This window comes from Lontra canadensis, unplaced genomic scaffold (assembly GCF_010015895.1).
Source record: "Lontra canadensis isolate GAN:19392208 unplaced genomic scaffold, GSC_riverotter_1.0 scaffold36, whole genome shotgun sequence".
Lineage (NCBI taxonomy): Eukaryota > Metazoa > Chordata > Mammalia > Carnivora > Mustelidae > Lontra > Lontra canadensis.
Genome location: NW_022631030.1, coordinates 3,277,574 through 3,296,848, shown reverse-complemented (window position 1 = coordinate 3,296,848; position 19,275 = coordinate 3,277,574). Strand labels below are relative to the sequence as shown.

The window sequence follows — 19,275 nt, the reverse complement described above, 5'->3', positions numbered from 1 at the left end:
GTCCCCAAAGCAGAACCAGCACATTCTTCCAACACCAAGAGCTCCCTATCTACTCCCCCCAAAACTATCCTCCTAATTGGCAGCTCAGTGCCGGGGACGATGCGGGCGGCTGCGGGTGGCTCTGCAGTGCCAAGCCGCAGCCGCCCAGCCCGAGATGGAGAAGGGAGGGAGTGGGGTGCCCGGCCTGCTCCCGGGGCTCCCGGGTGGCGAGGCAGGGCGCGCCGGGCTGGGTGCGCAACGGGCGGGGGCGCCCCGGGCTCCGCGGCAGCCACCGCCCCTCCTGCGGCTGGAGCGCTTCCAGAGCAGAGGCGCAGCGCCGCTCTCCTCTGCGCCCGCTCAGCGGTCCTCGAGCTCGTCGCCGTCCTCCTCCCCTTGCTCCTCCTTCTCCTGCCGCTGCCCTCAGCAGCAGCTCCGGGAGCCGGCTCCTCCTCTCCCTCCCTCCCCCAGCTCTTGCGCCCTCTCCGCTAACTTTCCCGAGCCCGGGCGGGCGGCGCAGAGCTGCGGGCGGCTTCGCGGCCCACTGCAGACCGCGGGCTGCGAGCCGCTGTGCCCTGTATCTCGTCCCCGCGCCCCTGGCGCGCTCCGGAGACCACACGAAGATGCCCGGGGCCGGGGACAGAGGCGCAGCCTGGGCGAGATGGCTGGGCACTGGGCTTTTGGGTAAGGCAGCCCCGGCTTGATCCCTTCTCTTTCTCCACCCTCTTCTCCCCGGGGAGGAGACACTTGGAAGAGAAGTGCCTCGGACCCGGGTGGGCTTTGGAGCGTGGCGTGGTACGGGATAAGCCCCGCTGCCACCAGTTTCTTGCCGGCCGCCCTGCTCGGACGGCTGTGCCCCCTGGGGACCGTGCGCGTCCCCCGCCCCAGCGGCCAGCCCCGTGATTAGTTCTTTGCTGTCTCTGGTGCCTTCAGCTCCAGGCTTCTGGAGCTGCCTCTCGGGGCTGCAGCACGGGTCTCCCGGGTTCCGAGGTTTAGGGGTGCTAGGCGAGGGTGTCTGTGCCCTGGGTTGGGGGTGAGGAGGATGCCAGGGGGGTTGCACGTGTGACTTTTGGGATGGTGCTTTCTACCCCTGCCCAGAGCTGTTTGCAACTTGGATGCTTGTTGCCCAGGCATCAGGCATGCACCAATTGGAGGGGGTGGAGAGGGGAACGCGGGGGCGGAGGGGGCTCCCCTTCCTCCTGGCCCTTTTTCTCTTTGTCTCCTCTGCCCTCTATCTCCTTCAGTGCCCACTGTCTTCCCTGAGGCTCCACACCAAGAACTGGAGAGGGTTGGAGGGACTTGGAAGATCATTCAAGCCCCCTTTTAGGAAGGATCTTGTCTCTCTTCTTAGGAAGAGATCCCACAGGGAGAACCTGTTTAATCTGCTCTCAGCTCTTGGTTTTGGGGGTGAATGTGAAGACTGAGGAGCTAGAGCCAGAGGCCACAGAAGGAACAGAGTCTTAATATCTATTAATATGGACATGATGGTTTCGAGTGGCAAACTCCAAGAGATTAGAGAGTGAGGTTGGTCCAGAATATAATCTCCTCGCAAAACCATAGCTGGATTTTGACGTAAACTGACTCCATCTCTGGCACCTGGACCTCTTCCTGTTTATACTTGTCAGATTTGGCTTTTGGCAGCTCCCCTCCTTGGACTGGGCGCATGATGTAGGCATTTGTGCTGAAAACAGGGAGACCCAGCTTTTAAGGGCAGTCGTTGCTGTTTCTGCAAATGTAAATAAACCGTCTGCAGACTTGCATGTTGGCACATGGTCCTGGAGGAAGAGAGTATTTCTCTCACTCACGGGCCACTGATTTCATTGCATGCCCCCAGCTAGAGAGAAGACGCTGGTGTTTTCTCCTGCCCCTTTGGCACAGATGTGTGCTGGTTTCACCGTGACCCTAATGAGGTTGGTCTCCATGAGGTCTAAGGCGTCTCTTCCCAGGGGTGGGCACCGTGCTGCTGCACACCCCACTCCCCCCATCCCATTTCTGATCAGCTCCAGTTCTCACGGTGACCACGGCTGGGTAAGGGGGTCACTGGGGACTTCACATGCATGTGGTTATTAATCCAGCCCACTTATCAACACCTCTGGCTTCCCTACCGCCTACTGTCCAGCTGGGTGGTGGGATGCCAGTGCCTGGGCCATTAGAATATTCATAGGACCACAGTGGGAAACCACACCACATTACACACTGGGGGAGGACTGTGGGCAGAGTCTCAGTACTTTTCTCCAGGGGGAAGTCCCCACTTCTTCCAAGGACTGTTCTGCTGGGTAAACTAGGTAGGAGCAGGAGCTCATTGGAGAGGTTTGGGTGAGGCCCTGAGCTACCCTCTGGGAGCCCAGGAGAAAGCAGAGTGATTTTCAGATGGGAGACTTACAGGCCCTAGAACTGGTCCTGCCTACTGCTTCCTGCCCCTCTGGTTTGCAGAGCGAATACCACCAGGGGGCCACTTTGAACCTCATCCAGGTGGCCACTGCTGAGCCCAGCCAGGGGGCATTGCTTTGAGCTTGGGACCCAGACACTGTCCTTGCCCTCAGTCTGGCCCGGGGAGAGCAGAGGCGACTGGACAGTCCACTGCAGGAAGTGTGGAAACCATATCACAGAGCTCCTCAAAGGATGAGGAAACCAGGGTCCAGAGCGGGAAGGTGGCTCGCCCAACAGGGCCAACTGATGGTCACGTGGGCCAGAATCTAGGTCTCCTGGGCTCTGTCAGCCCGACTTGCCTCCTAGTTGACCAAAGTCGGCTGAGAGGGAAGGTCAGCAGGACTGTGCAGATGAGCCGAGGGAAGGGGGAGGCATGCAGGGATGGAGGCCTGGGGGCCCAGACGACTGTGGAGACTGGGCACAGAGCATTAGCCTCCCAGGAGTCCTTCACCACCCCGCCCCCCCCAGACCCCTGGCCTCATGTCAAGCTCAGTCTCACAGACTGATCCTACAGATTTCTCCTAACCTCACAAGATGTCCTTCTCTGCAGTGGAGGAAGAGTTTCCCAGGCTGCATCGTTGCAGCTGGGGTTTCCGTGGGTGCCAGTCCCTTCCCGACTTGTAACTGGTAATATATCTGTCCTGCCCACCCCTTCCTTGTTCCCTCATTTGCTTAATTGCTGTGTTCTGTGTTTAATTATCACTTGTGAGGGCGCTATGTTGCACAACCCTCTTTCCCTTGGTATGTATTTATTAAGGGCTTGTTTAATGAGAACACAATTAAGGAGAGGGTGCTCAGACCCGCTCAGAGAAAAGGAAAGGGAAGGGGAGGTAAGGAGTTAACGCAGAAGAGGGCGGGAAAGGGGAAAACTGGTGGGGGCGTGAGGTGGGGTGGGGGAGAATGTACCAGGTTTGAATCTGGCCCTGGTGATTGTTTTTTTTCTGGAGATGCTGCCTTATGGGGTATCCCAAGACCCTTTGGCCTGTCCGCCCCCCACTGGGTTCTGTGTGAACCGTAGACCCCAGCACAGATTCTCAGACTTTGCCCTCTTGCTGAGTGTGGGGATCCCCGCATAAGCCTAGGTGAGCATTCCACATTCTGCAGCCCTGCAAGACGAAGGACAAGCACACCGTTTGGGCTTGTTGGCAAAGCTGGTTTTGTTGAGCACCAGTAGTCTCTGAGGGCCCTGCTTCTGTCTCCTTGAAGCTCCTGGGGGTGGGCAGGAAGTATGCAGGTTGCCTAGGGAGAGGGAGCTAAGATCTTTCCGTTGTCTCTGGGCCCAGGGGCCTTGGTTGGCCCAGCCCTGCCTCCCACAGCCCCCAGGGCCCGACCCCCAGGGGGGGGTCTTGTCCTGCTGCCTCGGCCCACTTTCTGCCTCTCAGCTCTAACTTGGAGCCTGTCTGACTCCCCTGGGGCCCCAGAGTATCAGCTTCCCTATTACAGTCAGCCTGTTTCCGCCTGCCATGCCAAGCAAGGCCTTGGAGCTAAACTTAGAGTCCAGGCCACCTTGCCCCTCTATCCTCCCTCCTCTTGGGCTGTGTGTGTGTGTGTGTGTGTGTGTCCCAGTGACAGATCCTTGGATGTGGGAAAAGATGGCAGACCATTTCCTGCCTTGGCATTTGCCTTGGAATATCTGCTGGGGGTCTGAAGACTATGGCTGGTGGGAGTATTTAATAAGATTTGCATGCACTGAGTACTTTTATTGCCTAATTTAGTGGAACTTTGGAGTCCTGAGTCAATCCTCCTACAAAGCCCAGTAGTACCCAGGTGAGGATGGGAGGGACCAAAGGCTTCAGAGAGGCACGAGCTTGCTGGTTAGGGCCTTTCAGTGAAAGGCAAAGCTTTGGCGCTCAGGGTGGAAAGCTACAGGATCATGGGGACTTGCCCATCGGTCCCACGATGTCAGAGAGAGGCCCCCAATCCCAGATCCACATGTGCACACACTGAAATTCTCAACAGCTGAAATTCTAAGCAGCATCTCTACTCTATGAGGTGGTACAGGGGGCGAGTACAAAACGTGTGAATGGCCCGGAGACAAGCTCAGCAGACACTGGTTACTAAGCGAGGGGTGCCCTGGTTACTTCCAGACCTGGGATGAAGGCCAGACCTACTCCCCTCCCTCCATCCGAACACCATCCTCCTCTACCAGCAGGGTGCCTCGGTCAGGGGGATAGACTCACTGAAACCCTTCCTGTGTTTTGTAAGCTTGTGTTTTGACTTTACCAAAGCTCAGAAGGTAGGAAAGACATCCGTCCTAGTTTGGGGGCCTGCGTGCTGGATGTGGCATCCCTGACTTTCTCAAGGTCAGCAGGCCAGCAGGCAGAGCAGGGCCTGCCTTGCACCTGCTGACCAACCCCCCCCCAACCCGCTCCTGGCCTGGCCATCCTACTGAAGCTCTTCTCTGGGGGTCTCCAGTGGATCAACACTCTGGCCTTGCTCCCTCTGTCCCCCTAGCACAGCTTCACACGGGAGAGAGCATGGGAGACAGGCCCCTGGGGCTTTCCTATGCAGGAGCCTCTCAGACATTGTGGGCAGGGCTTCCAGATTGCTGGGAGGATGTGTGGTGCAGAGGCCGGCCCTGCCCACCCTCTCTGATGCCTTCCCTTGGACAGGGCTCTGGACTTATCTGTGAAAGCCTCTGCCTTTCCTTTGTCCCCTCCCAGCTGTGGGGAGAATGGCAGTGTTTCACTGTGGCAGTCCTGAGGATCTTACTTAAGTCACACAGGCACACACTAATCAGGCAGAAATGTGCATTGTCATGAGCTAGACCTTAAAGAAATAGTCTGTCCTCTGTTCTGGACTGTTCTTTTGCTCTTTTTTTTTTTTTTTTTCTTCTACCTATTTAAAGCAGTTTGAAAGATTTTACTTTTGATGTGTATTTTTGGTACTCTTGGAGATCCTATTCTGGCTGGGGTTGGGGAGGTGATCTGACCCCTGACTCGAGTTCCCCCATCTTCCCCAGGATCCAGGTTCCTGGGCAAGGGGTTTCAGGGAGCACTGGAGGCTGGAGCTGTGGTTCTCCTTGGAGCTCGGGCCCCAAGGGAGGTCTGTGGTTATCAGGAAGTGTCTCCTGGGGGCTTTCCTGTCATAGCTCTGTATTCTCTTGCTTGGTTTGGAAGAACATTGGGGGTGGGAAGCAGAGCTGGGTTCTCCTACGTCATCTGGCCCGGAGGGCTGACTCTCCTGTCTGGCCTCTGTCCCCAGACCTCCTGGGGAGGTGTGCCGCAGAGCAGGAGCAGAGGTAGAAAGAAAGCCTTGCGCGTGCTAAGCAGCCGTAGCCTTGATAGTGTCAGTACCTCTTATTCCCCTCACTGGGGGTGTGGCCTTGAGTAAGTTCATGTCTCTGAGCCCGTTTCTTCATTCTGCATACTGAGGATAAAAATAATGACCACACAGGATTAGTATAAGGATTAAACGAGACAATGTATATAAAATGCCTGTCCTTTCTTAGAGGAAATGCCCAGTCCCCAATTCACCATTTACTCTGTGGCCCTGGGCCAGTTACTTAACCTCTCGGAGCCTCAATTTCATCTAATCTGTAAGATGAGAAAAAGTCTACCTACCTTTTGGTGTTCTAATAAAAGTTGGCGTTCCTATGTAGAAACCCTCTAGCACAGTGGTTCTCGAGGTATTGTCCCTGACCCCAGCATTCCCTGGCGTCATTTAGAAATGCAAGTTCTCAGGCATTAGATCTACTGAATCAGAAACTCCAGAGGGAGGGCCAAGCTCTTTGATGCCCTCCAGGTGATCTGAAGTTCCCTGAGGTTGGAAAAGCTACTGCTCTAGAACACTTCCTGGCACCTAAGAGCCCATCAAAGAAGGAGGGCTAACTTCTCAGCACTGATGGGAACCTTGGTGGGCAAGTCCCGATATATTAGGATGTAAGAAAGGATTTTTTTTTTTTTTGCTTTGGGGCTTTGGAATGCTAGAAATGTTTCTTGTTGACCTTAGGCAAGTCGCTTAACCTCTCTGTGCTTTGTTGTCTCCTCTGTAAGCGGGACCTATGCTAGTATGTCCCTCATAGGATGGGGTTGAGGATCAAATGGGCACATCAGCTATTATCGACAGTGGCAGGGGTCATGATGGGTCACTGGACCCCTGGGGGTTCTTTCTGGCCTTTGGAGGTAAGAGCACTCCCCTTTGCCTTCAGAAGCTAGGGTGATGCGAAGAAGGTGAGAGGAGCCCCAAGGGCAAGGAACAGGGCAGCCAGCTCTCCTCAAGCCTTCTCTGTCATTTAAAAAGCATTGCTTAGGGGAGCAAAGCAAGGGAAAGCTGGATAGGGTCCATGGGGGATCAAGGTAGACAAAGGACATCCTTCTTTGGGAGTGAGGACAGGTGAAAGAGCAAGGTTGTTGACCTTTAAAACAAAGATGACCCTGGCTGTCTTGGGAACAACACCAATTCTGGGGATGAACCTGGGACGACAGGTTTCAGGGGGCCCGGCTAGTACACCTGGTCACCACAACCGAGTGTCTTCCCATGCAGGGCCTTGTGGTCCCGTCTCTACAGCAGGCAGTCTGAGCCTGGGGCCTCAAAGAGTGGCGTTGTAGGACCGAAGTAGCTGAGAGAAGGTGCGGTCTGGGAGGAAACATTGGGCAAACTTTGGGACAGGAATTAGTCCAGCCTTATGGCTCGCCTCAATTGCCCACCAGCTCTTAGGTCAGACCTGGGCTCAGACTTCAAGAATCCCTAGAAGTTGTACAACTTTGGGCAAGACACTTTGCTCTTCTGAGCCTCACCTTTCCCATCTGTAAATGCAGGATTAGTGATACCTATCTTACTGGTATGGGGTGGGAAGGCAATGGAATTACCCGCTGGCAGCTGGTAGCAAGGTTCTGGGCCCAGAAAGGCGGGTCACTGGGAACCTGACTAGGACTCTCTGAGACCTCAGGTGCCCCTTTCACATCGTGGCGAGGACACCACCTAGGCATCTTATTCTGACGCCCCTCCCCTTGGGTCTCCTCCAGGACTCTGTAGAACAGGAGGGCCAGGGCTCCTTACAAGGACTTATGAGGGAGTGAGTCCCAAAGGCCAAGAGTGGAGACTGATGGTTTCCACTCGCCCCAGCGGCGGGTGTGTGTGTGGGGGCGGGCCCGGAGGGACCAGCGGTCCTGCACCCTCTCCAAGCCGCCCTGGCTCCAGCATCCCTGGAGTCGGGAATCGGCCTCCACCCGTGTCTCCCGCCCTCCCTCCCACTTTCTCTCCTGGGATCGCGTTCCGCGCGCTCGCTCGCCGCCACTCGGTGCGGCCCAGTCCCTTCCCCGCCTGGGCCGGCTCCCTCCTGTTTCCGGGGTCCCGGCCCGTGGTCCGAGGGTGTGGGACCCCGCCGGCCAAGTACGCTGGGGCGGGAGGTGGCCCTCTGCCTCTCCGCCTGTTGGCGCCGGTGAGCGTGTCCGGGGCTCGCGGATGAGAGGTGGCGGCACAGTGTCGCGGGCTGCGTTTGGCCATTTTCTCTTCTCCGCGTGGGACTAGGCTCCGGCACGCCCCCCCTCCCCTTCCCCTACCCCGGGCCCCGCCCCACCCCATCCGGGAAATGTAACCAGGGGCAGCGCACCGTCCTAGGCGAAACTCCCACGGCAAACAGGTGGAGCCCATCCCGCGCACGGGGTGGTGCGGGGATGGCACTTGCGGGGACTGCGCCCGCAGGGTAGGGGCGCGGCCTCGCGGCAAGGGCCTCGTTTTCCTAGGTTGGGGCGACCTCTGGTGGTCATTCCGGGTGCCACAGGGCAGCTCCCTGGCCCAGGCCGAGGGGGAGAGATGAATGAGGACCTTTCGCTCAGGCAGTGTTAACCGAGGTAAAGAGAACCATCCTCCGGAAGTTGATACACAGGGCGACAGCGACCTCCCTGCCTGGCCGGGCCACTCCTCCCTGCCCGAGTGTCCTCTTCCAGAGCTCCAGGCTGGAGATTCCAGTGGGGTTTTCTTAAGAGAGGTGGTGCCTGTCACACAGGTCTCTTCCTGCTCCCGGTGTCCTTGTCGCTGGAGGTGTCTGTGGGAAAGGCCACCACCATCTACGCTGTCAATGGCACAGAGATCCTGCTACCCTGCACCTTCTCCAGCTGCTTTGGCTTTCAAGACCTCCACTTCTGGTGGTCCTACAACATCAGTGATACCTACAGGATTGTAAGTAGTAGGGGAAGGGACAGGACATCTCAGACACTCCTCCCTTCCCTGTCACCTCACCCCTGCCTTCCTTTCCCCTGTTCTGGTCCCTTCTGGACTGACCTCACTGTGATGGTCCCCAGAACCCACCTATTGTCATCCTTTCTCCTAGCATTCTTTCCAGAGCCTGTCCAGAAGGATCTAAGTGGGAAGGATGCTTAGATGGTGTTGCCAGAATTTGGGTTTGTTGGAATTTTTGGCTAGAGTCCTTTGTCTGGTCTGAAGAAATGCCTGAAACTTGGATAGCTTGTGTAAAAATAATTCAATTTAAAAGACAGGAGAGAGAAAGATCTTTGGAAGGCTTGGAGAGAGGAAATGAGTCCAAATGTGAGAAGGGCTGGGGAACTGGACCCAGAAAGAACAGAGAGGCGTCTAGGGAAGGGAAAGGTCTTCTGAGGGTGCACCGGCGGGGCTGTGGGCTGGTGGTGGGGATGGACCAGCCCGCAGGTGTTTAGTGAGTACTCGCTGTGCAGTCTCGTAGGGGACCTGAAGTGTACATAAGGAGGCCACAAGAGACCAACTCTGAATGTAATGAAACATTGGGCTCAGGGCCGCTGATGGACAGTGCTGTAGGATTGACCCAAATTTTGATGGAGGGCCAGAATTCAGATGGACAGGGTACAAGTTGTCAGCAAAAGCTGTGGACGGTGGTGGTGACAGAGGGAAATGAGAGTGGTAATTGCCAGAGCCATTACGTAAAAGGCTTTTATGAAGAAAGAGATAAAAGCTGTGCTACGTTCCAGGGAGATCTTAATGACAGAAAATGGGTTTAGCTTGAAGCAAGTGAAATTCAGGTTAGACAGGCAGCGCTATCGGTATTGGAAGGAAACCAAGTGGGGGGAGCACCTCTGGCTGTAGGATCTCTCAAGACCTGGACAATGAGGCAACCGAGGAGTGGGCTGGAGTGATGCCATGACTCTTGAGGACCATGATTCTTTCTGAGCCCCCTCTTCCCCACCCTCTTCCTCCCCTAGCTCATAGACGGGACGGTAAAGAACGAGAAGTCCGACCCCAAGGTGAAGTTCAAAAATGACGATCGCATCACTCTGGAGGGTTCCACTAAGGAGAAGATGAACAACATTTCCATTCTGCTGAGGAACCTGGAATTCAGCGACACAGGCAAATACACCTGTCATGTGCAGAACCCCAAGGAGAATAATTTTCAGCACCAGGCCACCATCTTCCTCCAAGTCGTTGATAAACGTAAGCAGTGGGGGCTGGGATGAGGGCAGTGGGATGGGAAGCATGGCAGGGTACCCCACTCAGTGGGGTCAAAGGGCATTTCAGTCAAATGGCAAAATGGACCATGTTGGTGTTTTCTTTTGCTTTACGCTTTTGAAAGTTACTGGAGTCACTTTTGGAAGCTCAGATAACCTAGCTCTAATACCCAGTCTGCCCCTGAATAGCTTATGATACACACTTCGCCCCTCAGAGCCTGGTTTTCCTCACCTGCAAATTATGCCCCATCCTAGGATGCTAGTGAGAAGCAGGGATGGGACATAGGATGCTTTGTGGTGAGAAAGTTCTCTGTGTGAGCTGATGATTACCGCTCTTGTGTATGCCCCTAGCAACTGTTAATCGAATGCCAGGCATCAGAACAAAAGGGACATGAATGATCCCCAGTGTTCTTCCTTGAGGAAGGACTGTAGTCCAGGGTAAGACAGAAAATGGGTCAAGAGAGGACAGACAGAGGGACAGAGCACGTAGAGCCACAGGCAACTGAGACTGAGTCACTGCTCCCCTCTGGAGGCGGAACCACAGCTGAGGACCGCAGTCTGCCACAGGTGGGACAGGGGGACAGGGAAGAAGCCTGTGAGGAGCAGCCAGCTGGTCACATGAGTGCCGACACTAGAGGTGGTTAGAGAAGGGGCTGGTGGGGTTATGCTGGGCTTCATGGATGGGGAGCCTGGAAGGTGAAGGGGGCACAGAAGTAGAGAAAAAGGGAAGAAACCTGTTTGTGCTGCATTTCTTGGATGCGTGGGGACTCACTGCTCTCCTGGATGAAGTGAGGTGCTTGGAGAGAGAGAGATGCCCATGGGTTCACTGTTGGCTGTGCCAAGGGCAAAGCCAGAGGCCTTTCAGGCAGCTCTCTCTGAGCCTAGAGCCGTTGGAGTTAAGGCTGTGTATGGCATCATCTCATCCTTTTATTGGTCTGGATGTTGTCCTGCTTGTGCTCAGCCTTTGCGGGAGGGAAGAGGAGGGGAAGGGAACCAACATTTATAAAGGATAAATTTATGGAGGATCTTGAACACTGAGTTAGGTGCTGTCCATTACCTTTGCACCTTTGTCCCTCTCATGTCCCTTTGAAGGGATCTTTTCTTCCTTTTTATAGATTCCTTCATTCATCTAGTCAACAAATATCTGTTGGGAAACTACTTATGTGGCACCTACTGTGGCATGAACAAGGTAGAGAAGTTTCTGCCCTTACGGAATTTCCATCTAGTCGGGGGAGATATGTAGTAAACAAAATAAAGAAGAAAATGGTGTTGTATGAGAGAGCATGGCTGGTGTTGCAGGGAAAAAGCAAAATGGGGAGGGAGAGATGGGGTGCTAGCAATGTCACCAGGGAAGGCCTCACGGAAAAGGTAACACAGCATAAGGACCTTTGAGGGAGCAATGAGGATGTCTTTGGGAAGATAGTCCAGGCAGAGGGAATATCAAGTGCAAAGGCCCTGAGGCCTATACTTGAACATCAATGAGGCCAATGTGGCTGGAGCAGGGCAAATAGCAAGAAATGAGTCAAGTTAAGCCATGTTATGTGAGGCCTTGTAAGTCTGCATGAGATGGGAGCCATTGAAGAGCTCTGAGCAGATGAGTTAACCTAGAACAAGCTCTCTATGGGGCCAAGAATAGACAATGAAGTAAGGAGTCCTATTAGGAGGCCCCTACAAATGTCTAGGCCGGGATGTCTTGAGCCAGTGTGGTATTGAGAGATCAGATTCTGGATTTTTTTTTTTTTAAGATTTTATTTATTTATTTAACAGAGAAAGACAAAATGAGAGAGGGAACACAAGCAGGGGGAGTGGGAGAGGGAGAAACAGGCTTCTTGCAGAGCAGGGAACCCAATGCGGGGCTCAATTCCAGAACCCTGGAATCATGACCTGAGCTGAAGGCAGATGCTTAACGACTGAGCATCCCAGGCGCTCCTGGATTCTGGAATTTTTAAGTTAAGTCTGTTAGGATTCTCAGGGGGATTGAATGTGGGTTTCAGAGAAGGGAGGGGTCAAGGATGGCTCCAAGGATTTTGGTCAGAACAATAGGAAGGATGGAGTTTTCTCAATGGAGGTGAGGAGACAGAGAGTGGAGCAGGTTCCAGAGGTCACGAGTTCAGTTTTCAGATGAGGAAACTGAGGGAGAGGGCTTACGTGTCCAGCTCAGAGTTACCAGCCTGTTAGTGACTGCTGAGACCCTGAAGTTAAAATCCAGACGCCCTGACCCCAATGTCTTCCAGCCACATAAAAGTTGTTACAGGGAGATTCTTGATTTTTCCTGTGTGGACAAGGGAGGTCCAGAAAGAGACAATGACAGGTTTAATGTGGCAGTTTGGGGGCCAAGTCAAACCACGGTGGGCCCTGAGTGTGAATTATTCCAGAACCGTGTGTGTGTCCATGGGAGGGTATGTATGTGGAGGGGTTGTGTTGTGCCTTAGCCAGGTGGATGCCATGTTCCAGCTTCTGTTTCCTGTGGGGGTGGGCACATCCCAGATGCCAGGGTTGGAGGGGTGTAGCCATCGGGCTGCCATCGTGCTGGGCTCCAGGTGACTCCTGCTCTCCTCACCTGCCCCCTTCTCTCCCTATTCTGGCCATACAGTGGAAGAAGTGGACAACACAGTGACCCTCATCATCCTGGGCGTCGTGGGTGGGGTCATCGGGCTCCTCATCCTCATCCTGCTGGTCAAGAAGTTCATTGCCTTCATCATCAAGAAGACTCAGGAGAAGAAGTGAGTTGACTCCATTGCACACTCCTGTCCTCCCACTGGCCCACCACCCACTCCTGTCTTGTGTTGTGGGTGTTCCCAGCATCATCTCATTCCACCGTCATCTGCCCCCATCCGCCTTCATCCTTCCATCTGTCCCCTCGTCACGTCCTCTCTTCCCACTCCTACTACTCTTTCCTGTCTCCCAGCCCCTTTTCCTGTCCCTCCTAATACATATTTATTGAGCACAATGGGTTCCCTGAGTACATGAACTTACTCTTCCTTATCCTGCTTCCTCATGCATCCCATTAAACGTCTCTCTTTCCATTTGTACCTCCCCAACCTAAGTCCTACCAAAGGATTTAGATGCCTTGTTTTTTTTTCCATCAGAGAAAAGCCAAAATTCCATATAGAGAAACTCTAAAATGGGAAGACCCTTCTAGAGAGATCGGAGTCTTTCTGTGAGACTCTGGAAGTTCACATGGGGGAGACTAAAAAAAAAACCCACAAAGTCTGATAGGGCCTCCCCAGAAGCCTCAGGGTGAGCTCAGGTTTGAGATAAACATCTTAAGGAGAAGGGGAGGGAAAACGGGGAGGTAGAGAGGGTATGAGCTCCAGGTCCAGAATTGCCAGAACTATGTCAGGCTCCAGAGAAGCAGGAGTGAATGTAAAAAGGCATTTGGAAATTGTATTTTTTTAAAAGATTTTATTTATTTACTAGGGAGAGAGAGAGAGAAATAGAGTGAGAGAAGGAGAGAGAACACAAGCATGAATGGGGGGAAGGGGCAGAGAGAGGGAGAAGCAGACTCTCCACTGAGCAGGGAACCCCGTGTGGGGCTCCATCCCAGGATCCCGAGATCATGACCTGAGCCAAAGGCAGGTGCTTAACTGACTGAGCCACTCAGGTGCCCCTGGAAGTTGTATTCTCAGCAAGAAAGATGAGAGGAGACATTGGAGCAGAGAGGGGGGTAGCAGCAAGGAGATGCAAAGGGGAAGGGAGAGCTGCTCTCTTTCTGTTCCTGTTCATTCTGCTTTGTTGAGAAGAGGGAATTAGGCTGGAAAGGGCAGAAGTTGTGCTGGTAATAAGGGAGGGAAGCCGAAGTCAGGAAGGCACCAGGGGGTGGGGAACGGGAGGCACTGACTGAGATAGATGAAGAATTCTTGGATTGTCTCCTTGCGTCGTGGCCAGAGTTTTGGAGATTTTGAAAGAGAGGCCAGGGGCATGGAGTTAGACCAAATTCTCTTTTTGGTTTTGCTACTGATAGTTAGCAAAACTGGAGAACAGATTATTCAACTCGTGGTTTAAAAGCACCTAAAAAAGAAAATGGCGATCCTTGGGAGCTGCCATGGGCTCATCAAGAACAAGGCAGGCCAGACATTTTCTTGCCAGGGTGCTGGTGGATCAGGAGATGGCTACGGGTGGTAATACTTCTTGTTATTCACTGAACACCCACCGTGTGTTAGGTACTGTGTTAGGTATTTATGTGATAGCCACAATTTTTATATTTTACAATTGAGCGTGGTGGGGCTCAGAGTGGTGATGTAGCTTGCCCAAGGCCACACAGCTGGAAAGTGATGGACCTGAGATTTGCATCCTGGCTTGTTTGGCTTCAAAGCTTTAACCACGGTCACTGTATCCTACTGATTCGGGGCGTATATCCAGAGTTCATTCATTTCTTCTTTCATGTGATGGCTGTTTCTGAGGTAGTGTGTACAAGGCACTGTGCCAGGTGCTGTAGGAAATTCTGGAAGGAATGAGATTCTGTATGCAAATCAATGTGAGACAAGGTAGAGAGGATGGGTGCCAGCAAAGACGTGTGATAGAATGATCCAGGGGTTCCAAAGAGGGTGGAATACTAGGGAAGGGTTTTTGGTTGAAGGACGTTTGTGGCAGGCCTTGCAAGACGATCTAATGTAAGCCCTGGGGAGGGCGAGGAGAAGGTCGTTCCTGAACTGCTGAGAGCAGAGGCAGGGTCTAGGAAGAGACATGGGTCTGGAGAACAAGGCGATTTGTCAGTCAAGAGACTAGGGGGATTGGTAGGGGGAAGGAGAGAACAAGCCTGCACAGGGCATTGCCAGGAGACCCCTGGGGACCGGGGAGTCTGGGTTGAGACTGGCTTTTTTCTTGGGTTCATGGGGGCTGGTGAAAACTTTCAGGGCCTGGCATGATCAGAAGGCTTTGGAAGAAAGGGTCTGGCCTTGGTGAGTACAGGGACTGGGCAGGGGAAGGCTGGAAGTGGGAGACAGACCACAGGGAAACCTGAGAGGGGTCCTCTGAGTGCGAGGAAAGCCTGCATGAACAGCAGAGATGGGGTGGCTTCCCCAGAAGAAGGGAGGTGTTGGACAGCATCTCAGGGTTTCCACTCGTGAGGCAGGTCCCCCTCTCTCCTTTCCTGCTCATCTTTGTCGGTCTCAAATTCTGTGACCTGTCCAAAGAGCCCTCCCTGACCCCTCGGAGGAGGCTTCCTATGTGGATCCCTCCTTGGTAAACCCTTCCTCCTATCACTTATCACATCGTACTGTGGTTACTCATTGAATGTCATGTTCTCTGGAAGACTGTGAGTTTTCTGAGAGCAGGCAGCCTCCTAGTCTGACAACGTGCTTGGTACCCAGCAGATTCTCAGAAAAGCAATATGGAGTGCTTGGGAGTACAATGATGCGGACGGGAATTGTCTGGGTTGACTACCTTAAGTATAGAGATATGTAGGTAGATAGATCGATCGATCGATCGATTTGCATAGAGGTCTTTACTGGTATGCCACAGGTCTCTGCTCATTCATTGTTATTAAGATTTGAATTACACCAGGAATGATGTCAAGTTTTCAGGGACTTAGTGACTATGTTGGAGAACAAAACTGGGGTCTAGGAGGAGCTTGAAAGGCCGGAGCTACGGACTAAATTTTGCAGAACAAAACGGATGAGGACAAAATAGTTAAGTCCTTCCTGAAGGCCTCGAAGCCGGCTACACAAGTCCGGGGTGAGGCTGAGATAGTTCAGCCACAGCAGCCGTGAAACAGGCTTGGAAGTTTTCCGGAGAAGCAAACTCACACTGATGTAGCCGTCAGGTTCCCCGGAGCGCTCTGCACAGCTCGGGTGCTGCGGGTGAGGGTAGGGTGCGACATGCTCACTCTGGAGCGTGTCCAGCTGCCAGCAGGAGGTGGGGATGTCTTCCCAAGTAACCATCTCCCCTTCCTGCTGCCATCTCCCATCCTACCACACTCTGCCCACCCCCGTTTTCCCTGTTGCCCAGACCTCTGCCTGCACCGCCGCTTGTGTGAGCTTTCTTCTCCCTCTGGTCACAGCCAGCTCAGAGAGGAAGGGGGTCTGCGGAAGGAGCTCTTTGACCTTGCCATACTGCCTGCAGGCCTGCACCCTTCATGCTGGGTTGACACAGCCTGGGAATTAACCTGGTTTGGCTTCCCCTGTGCACTGATCAGCGCCTGGTGCCCCTGCCTTTCACCAGGCTGGGATGACTCAGTGATAGTGGGCCTTATGGGTCCTCTCTGCATGCCAGGCCCTGTTCTAGGTGCTTAGTGATGCCTCACAGCTTCCCCATGAAGAAGGTCATCATCATATCCATTTTATAGATGAGAAAACTGAGGCCCAGAGGGGTTCGGTGACTTGACCTCTTGCCACCTTTGCCTGAAAGAGGACCATGGGGTTGGCAAGGGGCTGGTCGCAGGGCCCAGGCTTCTGTCCATAGCCAAGCCCTTCCTCTGGCCCCTCTCCTCACCTGCTCACCAGCTCCCTCTCCTCCTTTCTCCCTCTCCAGGAAGGAGTGCCTCGTGAGTTCCTCAGGGAATGATAACACAGAGAATGGGCTGCCCGGCTCTAAGGCGGAAGAGAAACCACCAACCAAAGTGTGAGCCCCCGCTGGGGGCCAAGCGGCAGCCCGGGCCTCACTTGCTGATGACAAACTGATGCTTGAGCCATGTCCGTGAACCCACGTGCCTGAGACACCTGCTGCTTGGCTCCAACTGTAGTCTTCCTGGGGAGAAACTGGGGTCCTGCCCAGCCTGCCTGCTCCCTCCCAGCCAGGGCTCCCCAGGGATGAGGGCTGGCCAGGGGAGGGGGCTTGTGGAAAGTTCAGGAAAGGAAAGGAGGGCTGGGTGGTGTGGAGGGAGGTTCCCCTGACACCTGGGGTACATGGGGTCTTCTTTAGTCTCCTCACCCTGTATGAGCAATACCTTGGTTTTCCTCCAGATTTCTCTTTAAGAGAGGCTTGGGGGGATCATGAGGCCTGCCCTAACAGATGGACCCCCATGAATAATAGTGTGGAGATCTAACCCTTTTGGTGGTGGATGTGGCCTAGAAGATTCTGTACAGGATCTGGGGTGGGAGCCTACTGGAGGGGTGCTGATAGTGAGAGGCTCTGATGGATACTGACCCCCCAGTTCCCTCTAGTAAGGCGCTTCCCTCCCTCCCACACAGGGTGTCTGGCAGCCCCCGATTCATCACCACTCCCCAGACCCCCGTTCCCCCCACTGCTGCTTGGAGTCTGTGAACCCTCCCAACTAGGGCTGGCCACCCTGGTCTTGGGGTCCTGGCCCCCCTAGCCTGCTCCTCTGATCTCTGAGTTTCTAAGGGGCTCCTGAGGGGGAGCCTCCCGCCTTCCTGGAGCACTGGGGTGCTGCCTACGCCTTTCCTAGCATTTCTCCTTGGGGAAGCAGGACTGCAGAGATGGGAGAGCCTATGTCCGGGACCTCTTGGCCCCTGGGATGCCTACCCCAGCCCCACCCATCCTGGCTGCCCCTTCTTGGCATGGCCGGCCCATTGCTGCCCCTGGGAACTCCTGAGCTTGCCTCCCCACCGCTCCTCTTTCCCTGAGGCAGCAGGTGGTGTCATCTTGCTTGAGGTGTTGTTCCCTCAAATCCTCCCCTCCTGTGGGTTCACGCCCACACCTCCCTTGCCCTTCCCTATCCATCATACCTTCTCCCCTGGCCCAGGGTTGTTCACCTTCACCCTGGGGTCAAGGGCTTGCTTTCACCTCAGGGATCCTCTTGCTTCAGAAGAGGGGGCCCCTTGGGTTTTTTGGTTGCTTCCTGTTCAGCTCTGTCATCCCCTCCCCACCTCCCCCGGGGTTGGGGAGGAGCAGGGAGAGGGGGCTCAGTCTTCCTTTGCTTTCCTGAGAACTGGTTTGCACACCCCTGTATGGGGGGCTGGACTGTGCCTTAGCTTGTCATGTCCAGGCTCATCCCCTCCATCCCCTCTCCAGCCTGTGCATGACAGCCAGCCCTGGGGTGACACTATGAGGGGTTTCCCAACCTGCCTCCACCCAAGGTCATGCTGGGGACCAGGGAGCTGGGGTGGTGCCACCCATGGCCCCCTGGACAGTGATGGAATCTTGGAGCTGTTGGGAGACAGTGGTGGTGTCCCCACGGGGTGGGAGGGATTAAGTGAGTGCTGCAGTATTAGAGGAGGACTCTGCCATCTGCTTCTGCTCACTTCCTCTCTGATACTCTGTCCTTTGGGCCTGGGAGGGATGGGAGGGCAGTAGCCTCCCTTTCCAGAGATTTTTTTTTTTTTCTTTCCTTCCTCTTTTCCAAAGAAGTTATGGGGACTGCCTCAGGTTCTCCCTGTTAAAAAGCAGCTGCAGGCTTCCCCTAGGATGGGGGTAGGGGAGACTGAGGAGCAGCAGCTCTGGCAGGTGCCTGGCTGTGGCCTGTGGCCCTCACCCCACCTGATGGGTTCACAGGGTCCCACTCTGATCTGCCTGCTGGACTCCCATCCTTGTCCCCCAAGAACCTGAGGCTCAGGCTCAGATTGTCCTGGTTGAGAAGCAGACAGACAAGAGCTACCAGCCATTTGGAAAACTTCTTGTGTCTACCTTCATGAAAGCTGCTTTCTTTCCCCCTCCCAGTTTCAACATTTGAATGAGCTGAATCAGCTGGGCTCTCCTTACTGGCTCTGGAGGAGGCCAGGTATATAGAGCAGGGGGGCCGTGGGGGAAGAGCATCATCCTTTCCACTCCTGGGTCTACTGTTGACTGATAGGTGGGTCATGCATCTTCTCTGGGCTCAGCTTTTCCCATCTATAAAGTGGGAGTAATCATATGTACCTACCTCCCGGGTTGTGGGGCTTGGTGAGTTTTTGTTTTAAAACAAACAAACAAACAAACAAACAAACAACTTTTTGGCTTGGAAGGGGATCTAGGAGGCCAGGCATTATAACTGGAGGAATTGTTCCAAGTCTGTCCTGTCCTCACCTCTGTGTCCCATCCCTAGGAGACACATGCACACACACTCACACACATGCACACTCGCACGCATGCACGTTCTCTCTCACTCTTGCGCGCGCTCTCTCTCTTCCCACTCCTCCCCCTTGGAATTATTTTAGTCTTTATAATATTAGAAACCTTGGCTCTGATGCTTAAAGCTTCTTATCCACAGCTCTTGTTTGGGAGTTTCCAATAGAGGTGAGATGATAGGGACTCTGGGGGACATTTTGGGTAGTCCCAGTGCCTGGGGGCACTATGGACATTTAGTGAGTGCTCAGGAATGCTCAGTTTCATCCTCACAACAGAGAATTGTTGTGCTCTAGTGCTGGGGTGTAACCCGGAGGAACATGGGCATGGATTTGCAGTAGAATATCTGTGGGCAAAGCCATCTTCTCAGAAAGAGCCTCGGTGCATGCAGAACTGCAGGGGCTGGTGAAGGTGTTTCCAGGGCTTGTGGGCCAGAGAGAACCATTTACAGAACTGATCTTGGGAGTCCTGCAGGCACGCAGCTGTGCTGACAGTCAAGTCAGTGAGACCAAAGATAGAGTTTTCCGAGCTCCCCATCTTTGACCTC

General features: G+C 54.2%; 1 protein-coding gene across 2 annotated transcripts; it reads left to right on the top strand.

Moving 5' to 3' along the window:
- Nucleotides 1-317: 317 nt before the first annotated feature.
- On the top strand, nt 318-18,015 carry SCN4B (sodium voltage-gated channel beta subunit 4). Of its 2 annotated transcripts, XM_032868608.1 has the most exons (5): nt 318-660; nt 8,357-8,529; nt 9,543-9,771; nt 12,379-12,508; nt 16,257-18,015. In XM_032868608.1, the coding sequence occupies exons 1-5, from the start codon at nt 600-602 to the stop codon at nt 16,348-16,350; spliced, it is 687 nt and encodes a 228-aa protein (XP_032724499.1). In that variant the 5' UTR covers nt 318-599; the 3' UTR covers nt 16,351-18,015. The 2 variants fall into 2 exon arrangements, with proteins under 2 accessions (XP_032724499.1, XP_032724500.1); XM_032868609.1 differs by lacking the exon at nt 8,357-8,529 and having other exon boundaries at nt 320-660.
- The last annotated feature ends 1,260 nt before the right edge of the window (nt 18,016-19,275 follow it).